Here is a 23,031-nt window from a genome sequence, read left to right as displayed (position 1 = left end):
TCCAAAATATTTTGCTATTCCCAAAACGTTTTCATAAAGTCCATGTTTTTGACATAACTCATCCCCAAAACAGACTCAGTGGAATGATCATTAATTCTCCACCAGGAGGCAGCAAGGACTCAACAGAAAATTCATTTGCTTTCCAATAACCACTATTTAGATCTTAATTTTAACCCCAGGAATAAGGAATATATTTTGGGAAGGGTGAGAAAAAAAAAGAGAAGCAAAGGTCTCTCTCAAATGGTTATTTGAGACTCAGAACTCCAAGTTAAGCAGATCAGACTGTTGAGGTGTTTAGGGGAATGGAACAAAGGGTAAGCACAAAGAGTTGCACTTTTTAGATATTGGCAGCAATTGTCCTCAGTGTACAGACAGTGCTTTTCAAATCTCCACTAGTGATGCCTCAGGACAGCCCTGCAAATATGGATGGAAATACGATGCCCGTTGTAGCACTGGGGAAACCAAGGCAGAGAAACCAAGCTGTTTGTTTACAGCTAATTCACCACCACACCACAAGTCAGCCCTGCAAACCCCAACACACCAGCAGCAACAAGAGATCAAAGCAAGCAGAGCAGGCACTGCTACTGCAGAATTCACAGCACCCAGTGGGAGCTGCACTGCAAAGCTTCACACTGACACTAAACTGTAAACTGCTTTCAGCTCCTTTTTCCAAGTCTGGGCATTTAACAGCTTCCTGCTTCCAAACTTGTTTTAAATTCTGTCTGTAGTTTTCTGCCACTTCCTCTCACCTGCAACACATACCACAAATCCCTGACCCGAGTTAAAAAGCACTTGGCCTTGACCACTTGACCAAGGCAGGAATAACAAGACCTATAGTTTGCTTTCAGGGAGTGCAAGAAGGACTCTGTCTCTGCTGCTCCTCTTTGCAGACTGATACCCATCTCTGTTCTGCATTTAGATTGCTGTGTATCTTGTCCCTCAAAAATGCAGAGCCATGGCCTCGGGGTATTTAATGTGATAAAAAGATACCTGTAGAATTCAGACAAACCACAGGCAAGCTTGGGAAATCCAGCACCTGCTATGAACACTGCAGGGTTGGTGTCCTGTCTCCAAGGCAGCTTTTTGAATCTCAGCAATCAGTGCCCTCCTTCTCACCCAACCCTCCTTCCCATCCACAGCCAAGGACTGACAGTGTCTCTTCCACCTGCATGCTGCAAACTGGGGGATCAGCCAAGGACCTTCATCTGACTTAGGGACAGTGGACCAAATTCATCCTGGTACCAGCAACCCGATGGCAGTGGAGTTACCTTAGGGGTTTACTTGGCTCAGGGCTACAGTGAAAATGGAATTAAGTGAAAGAAAGCCTGACAGCAATGCCTAAAAAGAGAGGATTTCCTCCCCAACTCAAAATCATCTCCACTATCTTCCCAGAAAAGGCTGTTTCTTTGATGCCACAGGTCTATGATGCCAAACTGGCAGAGCCAGTGACCAACCCAACCCTCCTCTGTGATCAGTTGGTGAGCTCTGTGCTCAAATGAGAGGCAGAGGATGCCAGCTGTGGGCACAGCCTGACTCCAGGAGCTCACTGCTCCTCAGAAGGGCAAGGAAAACCTCTGCAGACCCCCCTCTCTTGCCAAGGGAAGAATTTCACAATACATGCACTGAAAACTAAACTGAAATCTTCAACAACAGCGACGTCAGGGGATGCAGTGAAGAGGCTGGAAACAAGAAACCCTGCTGCTCTTGGGCAAAGGATCAACTATAAAAATGAAAAATATTTACTTAAATCTCAGGCTGTCTGGTAAGGTGATTAACAAAGGCTGTTGTGCATTTCTCCCAAATGACATGACGTGTCCCAACAGAACCTCATTCCTGACACAGATGGGATATGCTGGGGATGGTGATCTGCCTCCTCCACCACCAACACTGCTGTGAATCCTGAGTGGGACTGCTCACATCTCCATCGTGGTGCTGATGTAACCAGGATGCACCAGGCAGGGGATAAAAAAATGACAGGAGGATCCCACACTATGCTTGCATATAAAATTATTGGTAAAATACCTCCTAGGGAAACTGCAGCAGCCCAAGGTCTTTTCTGGTCTGTAATGGAAAAATTCAATATATCTCTCACTGCATACACTGGAAAGTTTCATTTATCTCCATGCTGACTGCATCTATTGAAGTCTGGAATCTGTGCTCAGCCCCTTTACTGCAGAGGGTCTTTTTGGCATTTGTTACCTGTTCCTGTAAAAAGGGACCACTTCCTCTCTTTACCAAGACTGTGGTTTGCTTTGGGGATAAATTCGTGCCAGAGGTGGAAAAAAAAAGGAGGAACAGATATTAGAAAAATGAGATGCAATTCCTGTTGTGTCAGTGGCTGTCTGGAAGGAGTGGCAGCCAAAGGGAGCTCTCCAGGCACATTCTCTGCACAGCTGTGGCACCCACTGCTGGGAAATCCATTGGAGGCCACTTGGGCAGTGTCTGCACTCACACACAGCACAGATGGCATGAATCTGGGAAGTTCTGGGCTCACCCTGAAGGGATCAGTGCCCAGTTTGCCCTGGCTGAGAGGAGAGGCTTTCTGTCCCCCAGCTGCTGCCACACAGTCCCACTCTCCACACCATCCAGCCCTGCTTCATAGAATCATAGAATGGATTGGGTTGGAAAAGACCTCCAAGATCATCAAGTCCAACCCTTGGTCCAACTCCAGTCCCTTTACCAGATCATGGCACTCAGTGCCACGGCCAAGCTCAGGTTAAAAACCTCCAGGGATGGGGAATCCACCCCCTCTCTGGGCAGCCCATTCCAATGCCTGATTACTCTCTCTGCAAAGAAGTTTTTTCTGCTCTCCAACTTCAATTTCCCCTGGCAGAGCTTGAGCCCATCGTGCCCCCTTGTCCTATTGCTGAGTGCCTGGGAGAAGAGACCAACCCCCACCTGGCCAGAACTTCCCTTCCTCCCAGAGCAAAATCCACCCCAGCACTGACACAAGAAGACCTGAATTCATGAACCTTCTGAGACAAGAAGAAAGCACTGAGGCACTTTGTTTGCAACTGCCATGAAGTTGGGCTTTAAAAACTGATCAGGGTGTGTGACTGTCACTTCCCAGAGATCCGAGCTCTGCAGGCAAACTGGGACACATCTTCCCAAAGTTGTCCCAGTCTGCCAAAATGAATTCAAAGAGAAAGCATTAAATAAGCAAACATATTAAAAATAAACAGCTACTAGAAAAATCAAGGTCAACTTTCTGGGGTTTTCCTTTGCTTTTTTCTTTGCTTTTTTATTTTGCCTTTTTTTTTTCTTTCTTTCTTTTCAAACCAGGCCCTTCTGGCAATGAGCTGATGTTTTAAGACTGCTCTCTTCTTCACTCAGGGTGTGACAACAGCAAAGCTGAGTCATTTTTACAGCAGCTAAGTTAAATATTGCCAGCAAATTCACATGGAAAACAGACCTCTTCCCTGTGATTCAAACATTTATTCCAAGTTTATTCAGGCTGAATTATCCAGTTGGATTCTTCTTTTTAGTTCTAAATGGCATGTAGGTTTATCAACTCTTATCTCACATCTAGGATTCAGCCTCCTTTTGTTTGTCTGTCAACAAAATTCAGAATAGCACAGAGAGGGTTCTGAATGTGTCAAGCTCACAGATGTGGTCTGCAGTCCCCAATAATTAGAGTATCATCAGGAACCCAGTGAGAGGGTTTTGGCAGGAAAACAGAGAATGGAGAAGTCTGTAAAACTCTCAAAACTCCTCTGCTTATTTTTATTTAAAGCAGAATCAACAGCCTGCAATGCTACAAACTGAGCAAACAGATGCTCGGCTGGATTGATCAGGGACATCTTTTCACTGCAAAAAATTTTATGCCCTGATGAAAACTGTAACTTATTGAAAGCTCTGATGCTCCTACTCTGTGTTGGTTAAACTACACACTGAGGGGGAAAATGAAAAATGCCTGACAATAAATGGCTGGGTAACAGTGTAAATGATATGAAATACTGTGTGCTCCCCTATAAAACACTACCAGGGTGGGATGTTCAGTTCTGAATAAAGGACACTGGGATAATAGAGATTAAGACATCCAAGCACACTTAATAATAATGAAATGTAACCATTCCCTGCATGAAAACAATGAGATCTGCAGATCTCAAAGCATCCTCACCATTTACTAAGTCTTTCAGCAGCTGTGGGACTTCAGGAGTTCAAATCTCCCTGTTTTGCAGTGGGAGAGAGATGCAAATGAATTACCAACATGGTCAGAACAATCTAAATGGCTAAATATTATTCTTGCCAACCTAAAAAGGCTTCAGCTGCTTTTTGGCATCTTCTGTGCCTCAATATAACCCATTTCTGTGGGACAAGCACAGCTCAAGTAACACGATCTCATCACACACCATTCTGGTCCAGAAAGCCACACCTGTCCTGAGCAACTGACTGCAAGAGCCACCAGCCACCTTTTACTGATGGGAATCTGAAGCAGGGAAGATGCTGAGCAGATGTGAGCTGTCTCTGCTCATGCTCCACACCAACAAAAAGCCACATGACCCTATTTGTATGTGCCAGCAGACACAGGAGGGTTTACTCTGGGCCACACTGACACCCTGGGCCAGCACAGAGCTTGTGCCATCAAGCAGGAGGAACAACAAAACCCCAGCTGAAGTGACTGCCCTGGGCTCACAGAGCAAACCTGTGCTGGAAGAAGGTCAGCTTCTCTTCTGGAAGACTGAGCACAAGTGGATGTTTCCTTTCCCCAGCTCACACCTGGTTCACACCATGGTATTGGAATTGCCACGTGGAAGTTGTCACACACTGTCCTGCACAAATGGTGCCACTTAAAGGCCTGATGTTTTACACCTTCTAATTCAGCTCTGGCATCAAAGCCACTTTCACTGCTTGTTCTCTCAATGGGTAGCAAACCACAATGCTCTCAGTTGAGAAGAAGAATCACCAACCACACAGTACACAAAGCCAATTATGAATTATTAACACGATGCCTCTTTAAAATAACATCTCTTCAGACACATAAATGGCTACTTACTGTTTTTGCTGGAGCACTACCTGGCAGTGGGCTCGTCTCAATGAAATACTTCCTCAGGAGGTGTTTGCTGGATTCAGGACTGTCCATCAGGATGTAGGAACAAAAGAAAGCTCCATTCCGTAACAAAAACACGGCGACATCTTCATTCCCTTCAGAGAAAAGCAGATTGTTTGTTCTCTTTGTCTCATGTAAATGAACCAACAGGGACCTGAACAGAAATCCTGGGAAATAACCACTTCTGAAAAAACCCATGGGGGTGTGCAAAAAGAAACTGAACTGGGTAAAGACTGTTTCCTCCAGTGACAGCACTCAGATTAGTCAAACTGAGACAGCACAGACACTGTTGAAAAGTGCTGGCCCAGGCTCTTTTTTCCTCTTTTTCCCCTGTCTTATTAAACTATACACACAGCTGTGCTTTGAAGTGTAAATGATTCAGCCTAAATCAAGCATGTGTGCCAGAGTGTCCATAACAATAATGCTTTGACTTGCAGGGATTTGAGTTCCTAAGGGTCTTTTCCCTGGGAGTTTATGGAGGAAATCTCAGCCTCTCAGCATTTGCAGTAACTCAACTTCAGAAAGCACTGCCTTAAATTTGGTCCCTCAGCATTTACAGCAACCCAACTTCAGAAAGCCCTGCCTTAAATTTGGCCCCTCAGCATTTACAGCAACCCAACTTCAGAAAGCCCTGCCTTAAATTTGGTCCCTCAGCATTTACAGCAACCCAACTTCAGAAAGCACTGCCTTAAATTTGGCCCCTCAGCATTTACAGCAACCCAACTTCAGAAAGCCCTGCCTTCAATGTGGCCCCTCAGCATTTACAGCAACCCAACTTCAGAAAGCCCTGCCTTCAATGTGGCCCCTCAGCATTTACAGCAACCCAACTTCAGAAAGCACTGCCTTAAATTTGGCCCCTCAGCATTTCCAGCAATCTTAACTTCAGAAAGCCCTGCCTTCAATGTGGCCAAGTCAGAAGACTCAGAGCCAATTTCATTTTCATGTACCCCCCTGGAAACCCAGAGAATCACAGACTATTCTGAGTGGGAAGGACCCTCAAGGATCATCAAGTCCAACTCTTAAGTCAATGGCCCACACAGGGGATTGAACCCATGACCTTGGCATTATTACAGCCAAGTTTTAACCAACTGAGCTGATCTCAGAAGCCAACAACTCAAAGGCATTGCAGGAAGGGGTGGGCCCGGGGGTGCTGCAGACACTCACCTGCCTTGATGGCGGCGTAGAGGGGCAGGCGGATGAGCACGGGGAACTCGTTCCTGCGCACGGCGCAGCTCTCGGGGTCGGCGCTGTAGGCTCGGACCAGCAGCTTCACGATGTCCAGGTGGCCCTGCTGGCAGGCGATGGCCAACATCCAGTTCAGCAGCTGCTGGCAAGTGTTAGGCCCTACCAAAAACACATGGCATGTGGCTTCATCACTGTCTAGAACTACCTGAAGGGAAGGTCCAGCCAGGTGGGGATTGGTCTCTTCTCCCAGGCACTCAGCAATAGGACAAGGGGGCACGATGGGCTCAAGCTCTGCCAGGGGAAATTGAAGTTGGAGAGCAGAAAAAACTTCTTTTTTTGCAGCTTATCCATGTGGAAATCACAATGCTCTTTGCATTCTTAACAACTGGACTAAATCCCTCACCCTCATGCTCCAAAAAAGGGGCTTGATCTGTAAGCCACAAGTGGTTCTCACTGTTCCAGAGAGAATCACTGCAGTGCAACAGCCAAATTACAAATTCGTGCTATCTATTCCTAAGCCCTGTGATTGGTTTCTGTGTAATTTCCCAAGGAAACAATTGGAAAGTCCTGCATAAAAATGTCTGAAAGCTGCTGTTTGTAAAGACCCCCCCAAAGCAACTGTTGGAGGGAATTTGGTCAGTTCTAAACTAAGTTTCCAGAAACTACTTTAAGTCACTTTTTATTACTCAATGTATTATATTAATATAATTTAATTTTTTCTATTAGGTTAATCAGCTTCTTTTTTGGCTGAAGGAAATATTACACTTAATTGCATCCCCCAAACTGGAACATTTCTTTTGCTCTCACAGAGCACCAAATAAGCAGGTTTCTCAACAGGTTATTCCCGTTCTCAGGGAGGCCACTGGCAAGGGTTCAGCTAGAGCTAAAATCAGGCCAAACACTGCACAACCAAGCTTAGCTGGTGTGGTTTCTGCAGGGTCTGAGGTCCAAGCAGATTTTCCCCAGAGGTTCTGCAGGACCACTGGATCCCAAATCCATGGAGGGTCCCAGGGAGAAGCAGCTGCCAAGCCAAGAACACTGAGAGAGCAACAGGGGACCCAACCCAGCTCCTGCTCCTGACTCAGAGCTCTGCCCCTGCCCCCACAGCTGCCTTAAGAACTGAGCTAAAAACATCTCTGATCTGCTGTAAAACAATTGCTAAAATAAAATTTAGGTAACATATAATTATGATTCTAAAGAAGGAATTAATTCCCCTGAAAGACAAAACAAAACGCCAGGAAGAGAACAAAGTGGGTGCCAGCTCTGCACCCAAACTGTTCCTCAACAGTCACTCCCAGCTCCACTGGGACTGCTGGATCAGCAGTGGGATGATGCTTTCCTCAGAAATCCCCTAATTCCTCTGTGGGGTCTGGAATGTTACCCAGCTCTGAGGGCTGATGGGAATGAACTGTCTCAATGGCAGCTTCCTCCATGTCCAATTTGCAAACATGGAATATTAATCACAGAATCATACAATAGATTGGGTTGGAAGAGACCTCCGAGATCATCAAGTCCAACCCTTGGTCCAACTCCAGTCTCTTTACCAGATCATGGCACTCAGTGCCACGGCCAAGCTCAGGTTAAAAACCTCCAGGGATGGGGAATCCACCCCCTCTCTGGGCAGCCCATTCCAATGCCTGAGCACTCTCTCAGTGAAGAATTTTTTTCTGATCTCCAACTTCAATTTCCCCTGGCAGAGCTTGAGCCCGTGCCCCCTTGTCCTATTGCTGAGTGCCTGGGAGAAGAGACCAACCCCCACCTGGCCAGAACTTCCCTGCAGGGAGTTATTTTTATGTATGTGCTTTTTGACCCACGGGGGAAGTTTCCTTCAAGCACAGCAGAGATCAGATCCCTCCACACACTTTCCCATGATTAAGTCCCACCCCTTTCAAGGAATGTGGATTAAATAAATAAATAAATGCCAGCCTGAGGAAGGGCAGGGGCAAGGCTTACCACGCAGGGAATCCAGCAGCTCCTTCACAATGTCCTTGTGCCCAAAGTAAGCTGCCACCACAGCTGCGTTGTCATCGTTGGGTTCTGTTGGCAGCACCACCAGCGCTTCCTTCAGGAGGTACCTCACTGCCTGCAGGTCCCCATAGGCTGCTGCAATACCTAAAAGCTGACACTGGGGAAGAAAATACAGCAGGAGAAACTCTCTGTGAAGGCAGAGAAAGAGCATTTCTAGAGCTATGCTGTTTATCTGTGCCCATGCTAATGCAGGCACACTGTCACCGTGGTTAGTTGAGGAGGTCATAAACATGAGTAGCCATTAGAATCACTGGTGTGAGACATTAATTACATTAATTTGTGGGGGCTTTGTATTACAGTTTTGCATGGTTTTATCACAGATTGGTGAGTGTAAATCCATTTTTCAGGGAGCAACAGTGAAAGCATTTGCACAGCTCAGCTACAAGGTGTAGTAATTCCTGTTTTGGAGATGGCCAATATGCCTGGACTTGACATGCAGGTGCTGTCCCACCACACCAAGCCCAGCTCTGTGCAAAGAGCAGGCTCTCAGTGAGGGCTCTGAAGGCAGAGCAGTGCAGGAGCTGGCACAGAGCCTGTGACACAGATCCAAACACAAGCAGCAACATCTGCCCAATGGGCCACTGACCATCTTTGTACTGATGGGGGGAAACATGTTTTGCTAAGTCTATAAAGTGCTTCCTTTTTACAGGGAAAACTGTATTTCCCTGTTTTGGTGACCACAGCACCAGCACCCACCTCACACAGCCTCCTGTTCCCACATGCTCTGCTCCCTGTGGGCTGTCTCATCTTCCTGAGCAGTGTTTGCCAGGGCAAATAGTGTCCCTGAGCAGCTTTGTGAAGTGCCCCACACAACCAGCCATGGCTGGGGCCCCTATAACTGAATGGATTTACTCCATGAAAAATCACAGAATCACAAATTTCACAGAATCCCAGACTATTCTGAGTTGGAAGGGACCCACAAGGATCATTGATCCAAATCTTAAGTCAATGGCCCACAGAGGGTATTGAACCCATGACCTTGGCATTATTACACCCAAGTTTTAACCAGCTAATCTCAGGGTCAAAACAACAGCAGCTTTGGCATTTGGGTTTCTTTCCCTGTGAAATTCGAGGAAGAGCAGTCACCTCACCCTCCCTACCTTTTCCACCTGCAGTGCAGTCTCCTCACAGGACAACCTAATGAGCTCCTGGGCCTTGCTGGGGTCCCCAGCTTTGTAGGCATCCTGGATGCTCTCTGTCACGGGTGTCTGAATCACAGAGACTTCTCCAACTGTGGACTGTTTGCCACCCATATCCACAGTTCCTGCAGGGAAAATAGGGAAGAGGAGTCAGGAAGAAGTCCCTGCTCATTGCTCGTGCACACCTGCAATGTCAATGAATCCTGGCAATAAAAAGAAGAGGGTGAACTGTTTCCAGTGGAATATTTACTGCACACAATTAAAAATAAGAGGCTGATAAACAAAAATGCTAATAGGTTAAAGTAGTTGCCAAGAGGGACATGAAACTAAAAGGGACTGTGAGTTCCCCAAACAGTCCCAGAGGTGGTTTCCAGAGGATGCTGTGAAGGTCCCACACACTGACATGGAACCTCTGCAGCTGCCTGGCACACTCACCCCCCTGCTGAGCAACAGGAGGGCTCACATGGGCCTGGCAACCACAGGGCTCCTGAAGGAACATGGAATCTGCATGACCTGCAAGGCAATCCTGGGATCACTGCCCTTCCTTCAGTCTCGTTTCACTCCTGACAACACCTCAGTAAAGCCCTGCTGTCCTTCCCCAGTGCTTTCAACCACAGCTTTACACCCCAGTGAGCATGAAAGAAAAGAAATTGGGAATATTTCTGCTCTGAGGATGGTGCATGATGCCCAATATCCCCCTAATCGGCCCTGGAGAATCTTCTAGACTAGCCTTTTTTTCCCTACATGCCATCAGGAGCCAGAAGAGCTTTTACATGTCAAAGATTAAAAGCTGCAAGCCATTAGAGAAGGTGCTTGTGGTGGGTGGTTAGAGAAGAGGGAGCCAAGAAGTCTCACACCCACCCCTTCAACTATCAGGACAGGGAAAACTGCAGGAAAGCCACTGAATTCCAAGATGTTCAGGTCTACTCCTGAAGAACATGCAAGACAGAGGAAGAAAACCCATTTTTCACTTGAAAAGAAACTCACTTTTTCCTGTAAAACATTATGAATTGCTTACTTGCAACTGGTTAAATAAAGCCTTTAAGCCCACAGATTTTCACATATGTTAATAAGGATTTTATTCTTTTATTTTTGTTTTTTTTAAATAGACACACATGTCACACAGGGTCTAGTTTAATGCAGACTAGAGAAAGGAGTAAATTTAGAGCAATCTATAACTGTCAGTAAATATCTTTGAATAATGCAGTCTGAATCACCAATGGATTCTGACTAACACTTCTCATCAATTATTTAAAGGGAGCTCGAATCACTCTGGCACCGGAGACGCCCCAGAGATTCGTGCCATTAAAACTGTGCCCACATCAATAACCTTCTCAGATGCTGCAGAACGTGTGAAGGACAAGGAGCAGAAATCCAGGCTGATCAAAGTGGGATTCAATCGCAGCACAATAAACAGCATCTGGGAGCTCATGGTAAGAGGTGCAGTGCCCTCATAATTCTGTAGTTTTAGGGAGTACATGGGGAAAAAAATTAATGCTGCATTTGGTCCAGTCTTTTAGAGCAAACCACACACCCATAAGGGATCTCTAAGAATGTTGTGTAGGATTTAATCCTCATTTTAATGGACACCAAAGGCAGGAAATGTAAATGATCCTTTGGCAAGTAAAGGATGATAAGAGGGGGGAACTTAAAAGCAAAATAGTCCTCCAGTCAGAAGAACTCAGAACTGGACTCAGTGAAATCACAAAGTACAAATCCAAGCAAACAGTTACTGGAACACGCTCGGCGCCCTGTGATGAAATCCTGAACCTAGAGAGGAGCTCTGGAATTCCCCATGGAGGAAAAAATGCCTCACAGCGGAGATACAAAACAGCTGGAAAACTGCTCAGCTTCCTGCTCAAGAAGGCCCCCAAGCCAGGGCTGCAAGAGCACAGCAACTAACTTGGGTCCTACAAACGTGCTGAAAGCAGGGGCAAAAGTTCCTTCCTTCCAGCCTCAATCCTCATTTGGGGGACGAGCACTCAATACCCACATCTGCAGCTATTCCAGATGTAAAGGCACATCCTTTCTGCCAAACAACTGAGCAGAGCCATTTCTCTTTGTTTTTAAGTCATGGCCAGGGAAGGTGGAGGTACAAGGATCTCAGAGAGATTCGTTCTCACCATTCATCCTGGTGTCACATCCTCCTCGAGCAGACAGGTCTCCAGATAACCTCCCACGTACCCTGCACACCAGAACCCTCCTTAAAGGAGCATTTTCCAGCTCTCCTGCTGGAAGTGACCCATTGTGCACAGGGGACCACCCAACCATTTGTCCAGGGAGCACAAGAAGGATCACGGTATTGTCACTGAAGGAAGGAGGAACTCTACATGCCAGACCCTGATCCCAAGACCACTTCTGTGTTTTGCCAAACACCCACTTCACAAAACAACTGGGCTAATGTGTCATGCTTCCTCTCACAGCTTTGGCCTCCCCAACATTTCTTAAGTCCTTTGTAGTGTAATGGCTTTGTTACAACCACTGGTGCCACCACCACTGCTTGGAGAACATGGGCTGGCCATCAACCAGCACAGCCTGCCCATGTGTGTTTGGTGCAGAATTCTGGGCTCTCCAGGAATGGGAAGGTCTATCTGCACCCTGAAGAGTCTTAGGGATATCCATTTTAGTCCTCAGACTCAATTTCAGCCTTGTTAAACTTTTATTGATCTAAGCAAACCTCTCAGTTTTGAACATCTGAACATCCATCAAGGGCAAGTCAATAAAAGTTTCACTGGGTGGAAGAAATCTGGGCAATTCCACTGTTTGAAACCAATATATTTCTATGATACATTCCTGGCAAAAAATAATGCTGCTCATCATTCATTCTGAACTGTCCTCAGAGCTTCCTTCTATGAGTCCACTCTGCAGAGTAAAGTGACCTCCTGCCCAAGACCTGAGGGAAGAAGCTGCCAAAAGTCTCTGGAAAAAACAGTCCTTGAGACTGAACAAGCCTGAAAAGAGTAAAACTGGTGAGATAATGATAAAAAAGCTTGCCCAGAACCGACAGCTGTACCCACATGATCCTGTCTAAGTTAACCTGAGCTATCAAAGGTTAAATAAGAGAAGGTTGGCCATCCATCCCCAGGTTTCCAAAAACAAATCCACTGCAAAGCTGAGCTTCGTGCCAAACAAACTACCCAATTCACAGAAGACTTCCTGGTGACTTAGTAAATGATATATTGACTTCTGAAATACAAGTGGAAAATAAGAAACAGCATGTTTTGCAATCTTAATTTATACTCAGCAGTAGAGGGGGGAAAAAAGAGAATAATTACATTCTACTGACTACAGACTGTTTTATTTCTACAGGATACATGACTGAACCATCATCAGAACTGGCATTCCTGTAGGCTGGGAATAAAGTTTTGCCAAGAGATGCACCAGTCATGTTTAGCAAAAATCTGGGCCAAAATCCAAAGAAATTCTCCCTGTGGTTTTAACCCTACCAATCTTCTGGTCTTCACCTGAGCTCTTTCAGGGCTTTCCTGACAGAGTCACCTCAGCCACACACAGCCTTGAAGGATGTGAAATGAGAGCAATTCTGAGGCTGAGTGACACTGACCCTCTGCCTTTGGACTTGGTCATGCTCACACTGAGCTCTTCAGCCTGGATGTAACAAAGTGCCCTTAATTCTCAGCTTGCAGAGCTTTAGGAAGTGGCTCCTGTGCTTTGCATAACAGGCTCTGCATTTCTGTACAACAGCGTTCTATGCACAGCAAATGAGGATATTCCAGCAGTACTTCTTGGATATTCCTGGAATATCCCAGAAACTCTTACACACCCAGAGTTTCACACAGATCTGGGACAGTCCCTGTGCTGGCACAGGTTCTTCTAAAACCACTGCCCCAAAAGTAGCACCAAAAAGCAGATAAATGAAGCCTGTCTGAACTGAGGGGGGGTCTTTCCTCCAACACCTTTGAATGTCAGTGGAAATAAAGCCGTGGACTTTAAATCATTCAGACTCTGCATCTCTGCATTGCATTTGTTTAACCTCTTTGTAGATCTGGGGCTTCTTTTCTTTTCTTATTTTCTACTAATGAGGGGAAGCAGTAAAACTGCATCCCTCATCTATTCCTCACACCCTTTAGCTTGTAAAAAACCAACCAAATATAGAAATATTTCCCACTCGATTTTTTTATTGTTTTATACTTTGGAAGTACCTTTAAAATTTGGCTTTGCAATAACAGCCCTTTATAAAAGCTAAAGACAAGACTAGTTTTCTTTTTTAAAAAAAGATCCCAATGGCAACAGAGATAATCAATGAAAAAAACAGTTATTTAATTGCCATGCAAAGGTTACAAGACATCACTTTTAAAGGGCAACAGACTGCTGAGCCAGCGCAGAGAAACTAAATAAAAATGTCTTTTTAATAACAAGGAATACCAGGAGAATTTATGGGGTTTATGTAGTCACACCCTGTCACAGGCCTTGCTATTACAGCAGGTGAAAAAAAAACCTTCTAAAATTCCTAAAAGGCCAGTCTGGCAGTAATAAAAGGGGAGGGTTTGCAGGTCAAGGCTGTGAATCAGCAGATGGATGCACAACAAAGCAGCACACTGAATAAATGATTATTACCTTTATATCCCCAATCACTGCACCTCTGCCACAAACCCACAGAGCTGTAAAGGGCAAATTAGGCCCTTTGATAAGTTCTTTGTCAACTAAGCAGGGTATTTTTATTTAGCTGAGAAAGATATAGATGAGATGCTTAACCCAGGACAGAACAGGGCAGGAGGATAAACTTCCTGCAGAACAGAATTACAACCATAATAAAACTTGAAAACTGCCACTGACCTTGTCATAATGTGTGCAGGTATTTCCAGAGCCAGGAGCAAATCCAGGTGCTGCTTCAACACGGCCTCCCATTCAGCGATGTAATTAAGCTGTTAATTCCTGGGGCTGATAAGCCAGCAGAGCAGCTCCTACAGCAGCCACTGGCTGGCAGAGCTCTCAGCTGGCTGGCTGCTGCTTTGGCTGAATTAACTACTCCAGTTTAGCCCTGACAGTTGTTTTCATCTCCATGTGCCATCCCAGTGAAATCCAAGCCTCTGGTTGGGAGGATTGGGGATGGGGGTGGGCAGGGCTCACTGCCTGAGCTCAGGCATTAATTCCTCAACAGCAGATGGCTGGAGCCAACCTTTACCAGCTTAATCTTTTCCCATTTTGACTTCTGAGCGCTGCCACAGCACACATTAAAAATGGGACAGAGATGAGGTGGAAGATGAGCTGAATATTGAAAACCAACACCCCCAAAAGCTGAAAACTCACCACTGTCACTGGACGTTTTTCAACACTACCCTGTGGAAGCTTTGCCTGGCTGGTTTGCCAAATTAATGGAAAGCCCTGGTATTTCTGAGGCTCTGCAACAGCATCTTCTGCTGGTGTGAGAAACCTCAGGCTAATGAACTGAACAGCAGCCAGCAGGAAACCTCCAGGGGCTTCAGGGGATGATGGAACTGCCCTACACTGCACTTTCCATTTAGGGGGGTAAGAAAAATCCTTCAGTCCTCTGGAAGTCCTCGAGATACTGCAAAATCCCATCCCAAAACAGAAAGAAAAGCCTCAAAGCCCTGGGTTCTTTAATTAAAAAACCAAGTCAGCCCAAGTCAGTAAAAATGCTTCATGAAATAAAGATACCTTCTGTGTTCCTTCTCTAATTAGCTGGCACTTCAAAGTAACGTTTCATTTGTTGAAAGTTGAAAGATTTTGTTCATTCACTTAATTAATTCGTGTCTTAGGGGACAAAGTCACAGACCCAGATCTTTCCCCAGAAGTGAAGTTGTGCCCCCCAACCTTGCCCACTTGTCCCCACAGGCAGGACCTGGCCCAGAACCACTTAGAGGAGGGTCCTGCAGCAAAACCCCTCTGATCTCTTACACCTCATCCTCAGATTTAGGCAAAGCACATATGGCTCAGTCAATTCTTCTATAAAATATCTCTGAAAGAGTTAAAAAATGGTCAGAACCACTCATAAATGCCCCTGTGAGAAGATAAGGATGGAAAGTCAGGGTAAATCCAGCTGAGGGAGAACAAGATGGTTTCCCTGGGAAGCTCAGCATTGCCACTGGAGAAGCTGTGCCAGAACTGGGCCATGTCCCCCTGACCCTGATGAATCTCTCTCACAGTAAGGGAGATGTGCCAGCTTCCCAGGACACTTGAACCCTCCACACGCTTTTTCTGCCCATTTTCTGTGGTTCCATTTCCCCCAAACATCCATTATTTCAGCTAATTAAAGGAGTGGCCCTGCACTGAGAAGCGCCTGCCAAGGCACTGGAAAAGATGATGGATCGGGTACAAAAGCCACGAGCATCTCCAACAAGGCTCACAATCAACACTCCCTGCCCCTAAAGGGAACTCAGAACCCTCAGAGAAACCAGATATGCAACACAGGAGGATGCCACAAAGGCAATAAGCCAGCACTGAAGGGATATTTGTCACTATTATTGCATATTCTGGGAGTCTTTGGAAATTGTTTACATGTCACTGATGGGCACTGACCATTTTCCAGCGAGCACACAGGAGCTGACAATTTTAGGGAAAGGTGAGCAAAGTGACCACTTAGCACCAGAATCCTTGGAAATTTTCTATTTAGAAACAGTCTTAACCTGCAAGGAAAAAAAAAAAAGCATTTGCTAAGTCCAAGCTAAAAGGAAAATATGAAGTCCCGGATGGAAAAATGCTTTGGAGTGCTGCCTTTTCCCTGGGCTCAGAGCTGAACTATGAAAAACAGAAAAGCCTTCAAAGGCTTCAGCTCCTCACTTGCACAACCATTCCTCCATCATGCAGGAGAGTGAGGGATGAGGGCACAGAAAAGCCAGGCATGCTGGTAACACACTCAGCAGGATCAGGGTCTGCCAACACCAGCACTGAGCTGGGGCTGAGCAGCTCTGCCAGACCTGAGCAGGCTCCTGCACTTCTGTGTTCACATCCCAGATTCCCAGGGGTCTGGAAATTATTTGTATTGTCCAAGAAGTTAAAATGAAGCTGAGCTGGTTATTCTTTGCTGAAGTACCAAAGAGACTACACAAAGCCATGGCAAGGCAATGGGATCAGAGAGAGCCCTTCACTAACTCTGCCATCCTTTTTTCCAGCACAAGGAACTGGGAATTGTTGGTGACAGGGATGGTTTTACCCTCCCCTGAGTACAACTGTCAGGCCTAAGGAGCCTCACATGCACATGTTGATCCTTTTCAAACTGCAGGAGCACTGAGAGCATCAGTGGCCACAGCACATTTCTCAGGGGTGGCTCAGATGGGCTCCTGGAGGCACCACCCCTCGGGCAGACACAGCCCGGCCCCAGGACAGGGAAGGGATGGCACAGGGAGCACCTCCAGCAAAGGCCCCCTCACAGGGCAGGGGGATGCCCCACATCCCTCCAGGAATGCAAAGGCCCAGCCAAGCCCACAGAGAACACATGGTGCTCATTTTCACCCTCAAAGAAAAGCTCTTGAGGGAACCCAGAGAGGTCCAAATGGCCAGAGAACCAGTTGCTCTATTGAAAATACGAATGACTCAGCTCTAAGGGAAAGCTGCTATTTTTGTCTTTTGGCCTCAGTGATTTGGTTCCCATCCTACAGCCTGAATCATTCAGAAATATCTTTCTGCATGCAAGGCCAGCTATGCCACTCTTGCTTTCCAAATTTTAAATTGGAAGATATACATTAAGCATGCAGAAGTGTGACTACACTCTTGGATTTCCTTTGTGCTCGTTTCCAGGCATGGCAGCAAAGTGAGGATTATTAAATGATGAAAGGTGTCTCTAGTGAGACCATTCCTGTCCAACTGAATCAAATATTACAGCCATGAACCAAACCCAGATTGGATTTAATTTGGAACTTTGTAAAATAAGATTTCACGGCTAACTTTGGCTTCTTCTGAAACCTTTCCTTTTCCCTAATGTTCAAGATTTCATCAGAGGGGAAAAAATCCCATGCATCAAAGTTTTCTCTCTTTCAAAGAAATAATGTACTCAACATTCCTCTAAAAAAAAAAATCATTAATTTTTCACACTGGGGAGGGACCAACTCTTGGCCAGTCCACTTCTATTTATATATTTAAAACTTGCTTTAGAAAGAAGCAAATGCTTTTGGGGCCAGCTGGGAGAGGCCACAACTGGAGGAGTCCAGAAGGGACTCCCTGCAGGAGGGGAGGGGAGGATGGGCCCAAGGTCTCTGTCCACATCTCCTCTTAGTCCAAGCCTTTTCCTGGCTCCACCAAATACAAATCCAGTGACCCCACAGCCTGTGGGAGCTGAGAGAAGGAGCTCTTAAGCTTATGTTTCACCCTAATAACACATGGAAATACCCTCCTGGATGGCAAACCCATTTACAACACTGCAACTCAACAGCTGGGCAGAAATAGTAGCACAGAAGCCGCCAACATCTGTCTCTCCAGCCCCATGGAACTCCAAGGGACTTTCAGAGAATGCTGATGGAAGTGGTATGATGAAGGTCATGGCTGCTCCATCAGGTCCCCTTGGGCCACAGCAGCAAGTCCAGTTCTCCCTCCATCCATTCCTCCCTCCTTCCCTCCATCCATCCATCCATCCATCCATCCATCCATCCATCCTTCCATCCACCCATCCATCCTTCCCTCCCTCCATCCATCCATTCCTCCCTCCTTCCCTCCATTCTTCCATCCACCCATCCATCCTTCCCTCCCTCCCTCCCTCCCTCCCTCCATCCACCCACCCCAGGGAGGGGGTCCTGGGCTGTGCTGTCACCTGCAAGGCCACCAGTGTCCCTCCTCCCTCCCCAAGGAGCACAGCAGGTCCCTTACAGAGCTGGGCCATAGGAAGATTTTGGAAAGGCTGGTCAGAGAGGAATTAAAAAAAGAGATACACAAAACATCTTGCACACTGCCAGTTTATCATGTTCATGGAATATTAAGAGAAGTTGGAAGAGGTGGAGAAGATAATGGAAGAAATGGAAGGCCTAATTATAAGACTACAGATGAGAAGATCTTGGCTTGTTGAGCATGGAAAAATGAAGTTTAGATGGAGATGGGAGTCCTGTCTACAAATACATCCAGAGGGAGACACCAGGGAAGCAGAAGAGCTATTTGTGTACAGGGTGTGAATATATTTTGCTTGACTGTTAGAAAAAAGTCTAAAATATTGGAGAAACAAGGCTTGGAACAGTCTTCCAGAAAAAGCAGAAGCAACAGACAAGTCAACTTGCTTCAAGCAAGCCCTGCACAAGATTCAGGAGTGTGACACCAGGCCCTGACTCACACCCTCCTGCCAGAGCCACAGCCAATGCTCCCACCTTAAACACGGGCTGGAGTCAACCCAACTCCCAAGCACTGACTCCTGAGATTAAACAGCTTCACAGGCTACTTTGGGGAGTTTGGAGAACGAGAGAACATCTTTAATTAAACCAACTGACAGATCCAGGAAAAAGCAGACACATCTAAAGGAAGAGATTTGAGGGGGTAAACATCCCACACAGCAAAATCCAAGCTTAGTGCACGTTAGACACAGTTCAATGAGCTTCTCTAACTGTGCTGCCAACCTAATAAAATACTTTACTCTTTGCTGTCCTCACTTCTCATTTATCACCACAACAACAGCCACTCTAAGTTAGTTTATGTGAAAATGTTGCATGCAGAAGAAAAGAAAATGCAATCAAGATATTGACTTCAAAAGAGTTGAAGGGGCAATTTGGCAACAGCAGAGCCAAGGGAAGCGCAGAACTGGGAAGATGGACATGATAGTCTGGAAAAGAAAAAGAAAACCAAGGAACAAAACAACGGAGAAAGCTCCTGATGTGACCCCACTGCAGCTCACAGCATTTTTAGATGTGTGCTCCGAGGTAGAGGCAGCAAAGTGAGGCAAGACACATTTCATCTCCTTCCCACTGACCTCTGATGACTCTGATCCATTGCATGCAAGAACCTGGTCCAATCCATGCAAATGTTTGACTGGAGAGCTTTTATTCCCACCCTGACATGGTGTGAAGGGTCCAAGGTGCAAAATATGGGAGAATTGTGACCAGGATTACAGGCTCATTTAAGGAGCCAGGCTTTTTGTTTTTCAAGTTATATATGAGATCTAAAAAGGGATCCTGTCCATTAGTGCTACAAAAAAAATTAAAAACCATAACAATGTTCCTGTTTGATGCAAAAATAAAAGCAATTTCAAAGGCTCTTTGATGTGCAAGACAGAAAGACGTGCAGGCAGATTCTGGAGGAGGTTTGTCTTCAGCAATTTTACCAGCCCTCTTTTTGAGTCCTGCTCCCCAGACAGACCTTCCCTGTGAGGCAGAAAATCCCTCTGCAGAGCCCATCAGCTCCAAACCTTGTGGCTTTGCAATTAAACAGCAATAACCCCTAGTCCAAAAACTCCTCAACCAAGAGGGGAATAAAACAAATAATCCCCCAAAACAATTAACTGCAGGTGAAGCACATCCAAAGACACACTCATGCTTTTCAGAGATTGCACACTGAGCCCTCCTTGGGCAGCCCAGTGATATTCTGGTCATTAAAGAGAGCTGTGATGCAATTTCCACAGCGACCACAAACATACCAAGAATGTTTGAGCTAAATTTATCCAGACTTCTTGTTTGAATCACTGCTCTGGGCTCATCATTTTTCCATGATTTTCAGCTTTGCACAGAGAAGGAGCTGTGCACAGACTGGGACTGAGCTTTCCCCAGCAGTGTCCCAAATTCCAACCTTGATGCTTGGGAATCATATATTGATTATTAGAGAGGAAATCAAGCTGCTCCTCCAGCTCCCAACACCAGGTTCCTGCCCCTTCCACCCACCCCCTTCCTCCTGCCCTTCCTGTGACCAACTGACCCTTTGGCTCACCCTTGGGTGACAACATGGGGCTTGTCTTTGCAGCTGAGAAGTTCCTGAAGCTCCCCATGGATCTGCTGCCTTCTCCAAGTGGAGGGTGAACCAAAAAAGAGAGATCTGCACCAGATTTCCCACTACTCTGTGCTTCTCCATGGCAAACTGCAAGTCCTGAAGCTACACAAACTGCCAACCCCCAGCACAGACAGAGCCCCTCTGACTGCAGGAGGCCTTGGGGAAGGTTGAGGACCTTCCCTAAAACTTAAAGACTTCTTTTATAAGTTCTCTAGATGAGGGCAAGGCACAAATTCAAAGCATGGAGACACTTCTGTTGTGAAACTTTGAGCAGCTGCTGCTGTGGTGATACATAATCATGCAAATGAGCAATTGCTGACCCACTAATGAGCACACAGACTTGGACTAAGGAAAGGAATTAAATATCAGCCTGACTTGATGTAAAACCTGAAACAGAACCTATTAGGAGACAGACTTTGTGGCTGAGTCACCATCCCTGGAGGGATTTAAAAGCCACATGGATGTGGCACTTGGGGACATGGTTTAATGGTGGCCTTGGCAGTGCTGGGTTAATGCTTGGACTCAGTGATCTTAAAAGTATTTTTCAACCTTAAAAATTCCACGATTCTCCACAGCAGATTGGGAGCTGAATGGTACCAAATCCATCCCCCACAGCCCCATCTGCAACACAAACAGTTCCTCCCAGCTCTCTGCCTCCTGCCAAGCACAGCCCTGGCAGCCCCTTTATCGATCAGAGCAAGGAAAAACAAACAAACCACACACTCAGTGCTGCAAGGATCCCTGAAGATCCCATTATGGCAGTGCAGAGTCTTTAAAGAGGTTTGGATAAGGCCCCCATGGGCTTTGGGGAGGATAAAAAACCATAATTCATTGCATTTTCTTAATGCAAGTATAAAATCACAGGCAACATCTCCGACAAAGCAATAAATCAATTACAGGCTGGTAAAGGCTGAGTTGGTGTGAACATTATGAATGGCTTTTTTCCCTCTGAAACAGAGGACAGTAGTTCTATGAACCCAGAACCAACCCTCACCTGAAAGCTGCCCTATAAATCACCTTACTGATACTGTAAAAAAAGTCCCTGTGTACAAGTCCTAAGGGCAAAGGATTTTATTTACTACCTTATCACCTTATCTTTGTTTTTTCCCAGGCTTCTTGATAGACTTGTCATAAGCTACATTTCAATGCAATACACCACAAACACATCTTAAGGGAAAGGTGGACAAACAAAGCTGTAAAGGAACAGATAACACCAGACACAGCTCAAATATAGATCAATGTTTTACTGCTGTCTGTAAATCAAAGTGGCTCCCAGGCTGGAGTCTCTGCTCAATCAGCTTCCCAAGGTCCTGCCTGCACCACTGGCTCTCTCAGCAGCTCTGCCCTCCTTGCTACAGCCCTCAAGTTCAAGAGCAGGCAGGCTTTGATGGTACTTATCAGGAAAAGGGTAAATTCCTCAGCATTCATTGCCCTTTTGGAAAATCCCGGCTCAGTTTGGAGAGATGTTGCACCAGCCCTGCTCTGGTGTGCACAGGAGAGCAGGTCTGACCACAGGCCTTCCGCTTCAGTCCTGGCCCCTGTGAGATTGCACCACTTCTGTGTGAAGAGTTTATTTAAATATTTAAAAATACAAGCCTATTATTGCTTTACTAGTGTACTTCCTATTCCTGCTGAGCATTTCCTACTTCTCCTTCTGCAGGGCACTCTGCAGTGAGACTCAGCTCACACACAATACCTGGTCTATTTTTTGATCATAGGAACATTTCAAACTAACTCACAGCTTAACAAGCAGGAAGAAAAACAGAAAACCTTTAAGCCTCATTTAGTCTGATTATACAGAACTTCACACAACCAGCACACTGTGCAGGTCTCTGAGGGCTCAGATCATGTCCCAGATGCTCTCCTTGTCCTTCTCACCCCACCCTGCCACAAAAAACTCAGGGGAGTGTTACTACAGGGTAATGTGTGGATGGAAAAAGCAGGACAGAGGCTGTGAGTACTTTTTCCCTGTTCACAAAGAGGCCCCAAGACTCAGTGCTGGCCCCACACACACAGGATTTTGAGGATTTTAAGCTTTACATGGTGATTTCCCAAGGAGCAAAGTGGTAGCAGTTGTGCTGCTCTCCTCCCCTGTTCAGCAGGAAGGGTTTTTATACAAAGCTCTTCACACTGCACACAACTGCAAGTTCCTGCCCTTCATGTTTAAGACAAAAACCCAACTGTGCAGAGCTGTGAGGAAATCACAGAATATGCAGAGTTGCAAGGGACCCATCAGGATTGTGGAGTCCAACTCCTGGCCCTGCAAAGGACACCCAGCAAAGCTCTCACCTGGGTGCCATGTCCGTGCCCACCCAGGAGCAGGTGGGCTCTGCTTGCCTTTATTGCTATAGAACAGCTGGGGGTTTGCTGTAGCCCTTTATTTTTTTGACTGCCCCTCACACTGCCAGGCTGCCAGCTGGAAGGTTACAGAATGGAAGTTTCCAGCCCCATGCCCTCCCCACAGCACTGCAGCCCACCTGGCTCGTGTCCTGCCCTGGTGCAAAGTCAGGCTGGATGCACAAAGGTTGTCCCAGGAGGAGAAGCTGTTCCATTTGCCAACCTCCAGTTATCACCATTCGACCCACTGAGAAACTTTCCATACAAAACTGCACTTGCTCCTGAGCAGTTCCTCTGGTTAAAGCCACTCTTTAACTCTTCCAGGTCAACTCTTACTCACACTGGAGGTTTTTCCCCCACTCAGGAAGTGGCACAACTTGCCCTCTGCATCAGTTCTGAGCTGAGCCATGGCCCAGACAG

General features: G+C 46.2%; 1 protein-coding gene across 4 annotated transcripts in view; it reads right to left on the bottom strand.

Annotated features, from left to right (window-relative positions):
• Nucleotides 1–23,031, bottom strand: part of LRRK1 (leucine rich repeat kinase 1) — a 77,532-nt gene that overhangs the window by 47,566 nt on the left and 6,935 nt on the right. For 3 of the 4 annotated variants that reach the window (XM_071568611.1, XM_071568610.1, XM_071568614.1), the window contains 4 exons: nucleotides 9,364–9,527; nucleotides 8,189–8,360; nucleotides 6,215–6,394; nucleotides 4,997–5,145 (listed from right to left, as the gene is read on the bottom strand). In XM_071568611.1, coding sequence (XP_071424712.1) covers nucleotides 4,997–5,145; nucleotides 6,215–6,394; nucleotides 8,189–8,360; nucleotides 9,364–9,527 — 665 coding nt within the window. Of the gene's footprint in view, nucleotides 1–4,996; nucleotides 5,146–6,214; nucleotides 6,395–8,188; nucleotides 8,361–9,363; nucleotides 9,528–14,196; nucleotides 14,394–23,031 lie in introns of those variants that run through there. The other variant, XM_071568612.1, reaches the window with a different exon arrangement.

Source organism: Pithys albifrons, chromosome 13, assembly GCF_047495875.1.
Source record: "Pithys albifrons albifrons isolate INPA30051 chromosome 13, PitAlb_v1, whole genome shotgun sequence".
Taxonomy (NCBI): domain Eukaryota; kingdom Metazoa; phylum Chordata; class Aves; order Passeriformes; family Thamnophilidae; genus Pithys; species Pithys albifrons.
Note: the sequence above shows the minus strand (reverse complement) of the source record. Positions and strands in the feature narration are given on the sequence as shown.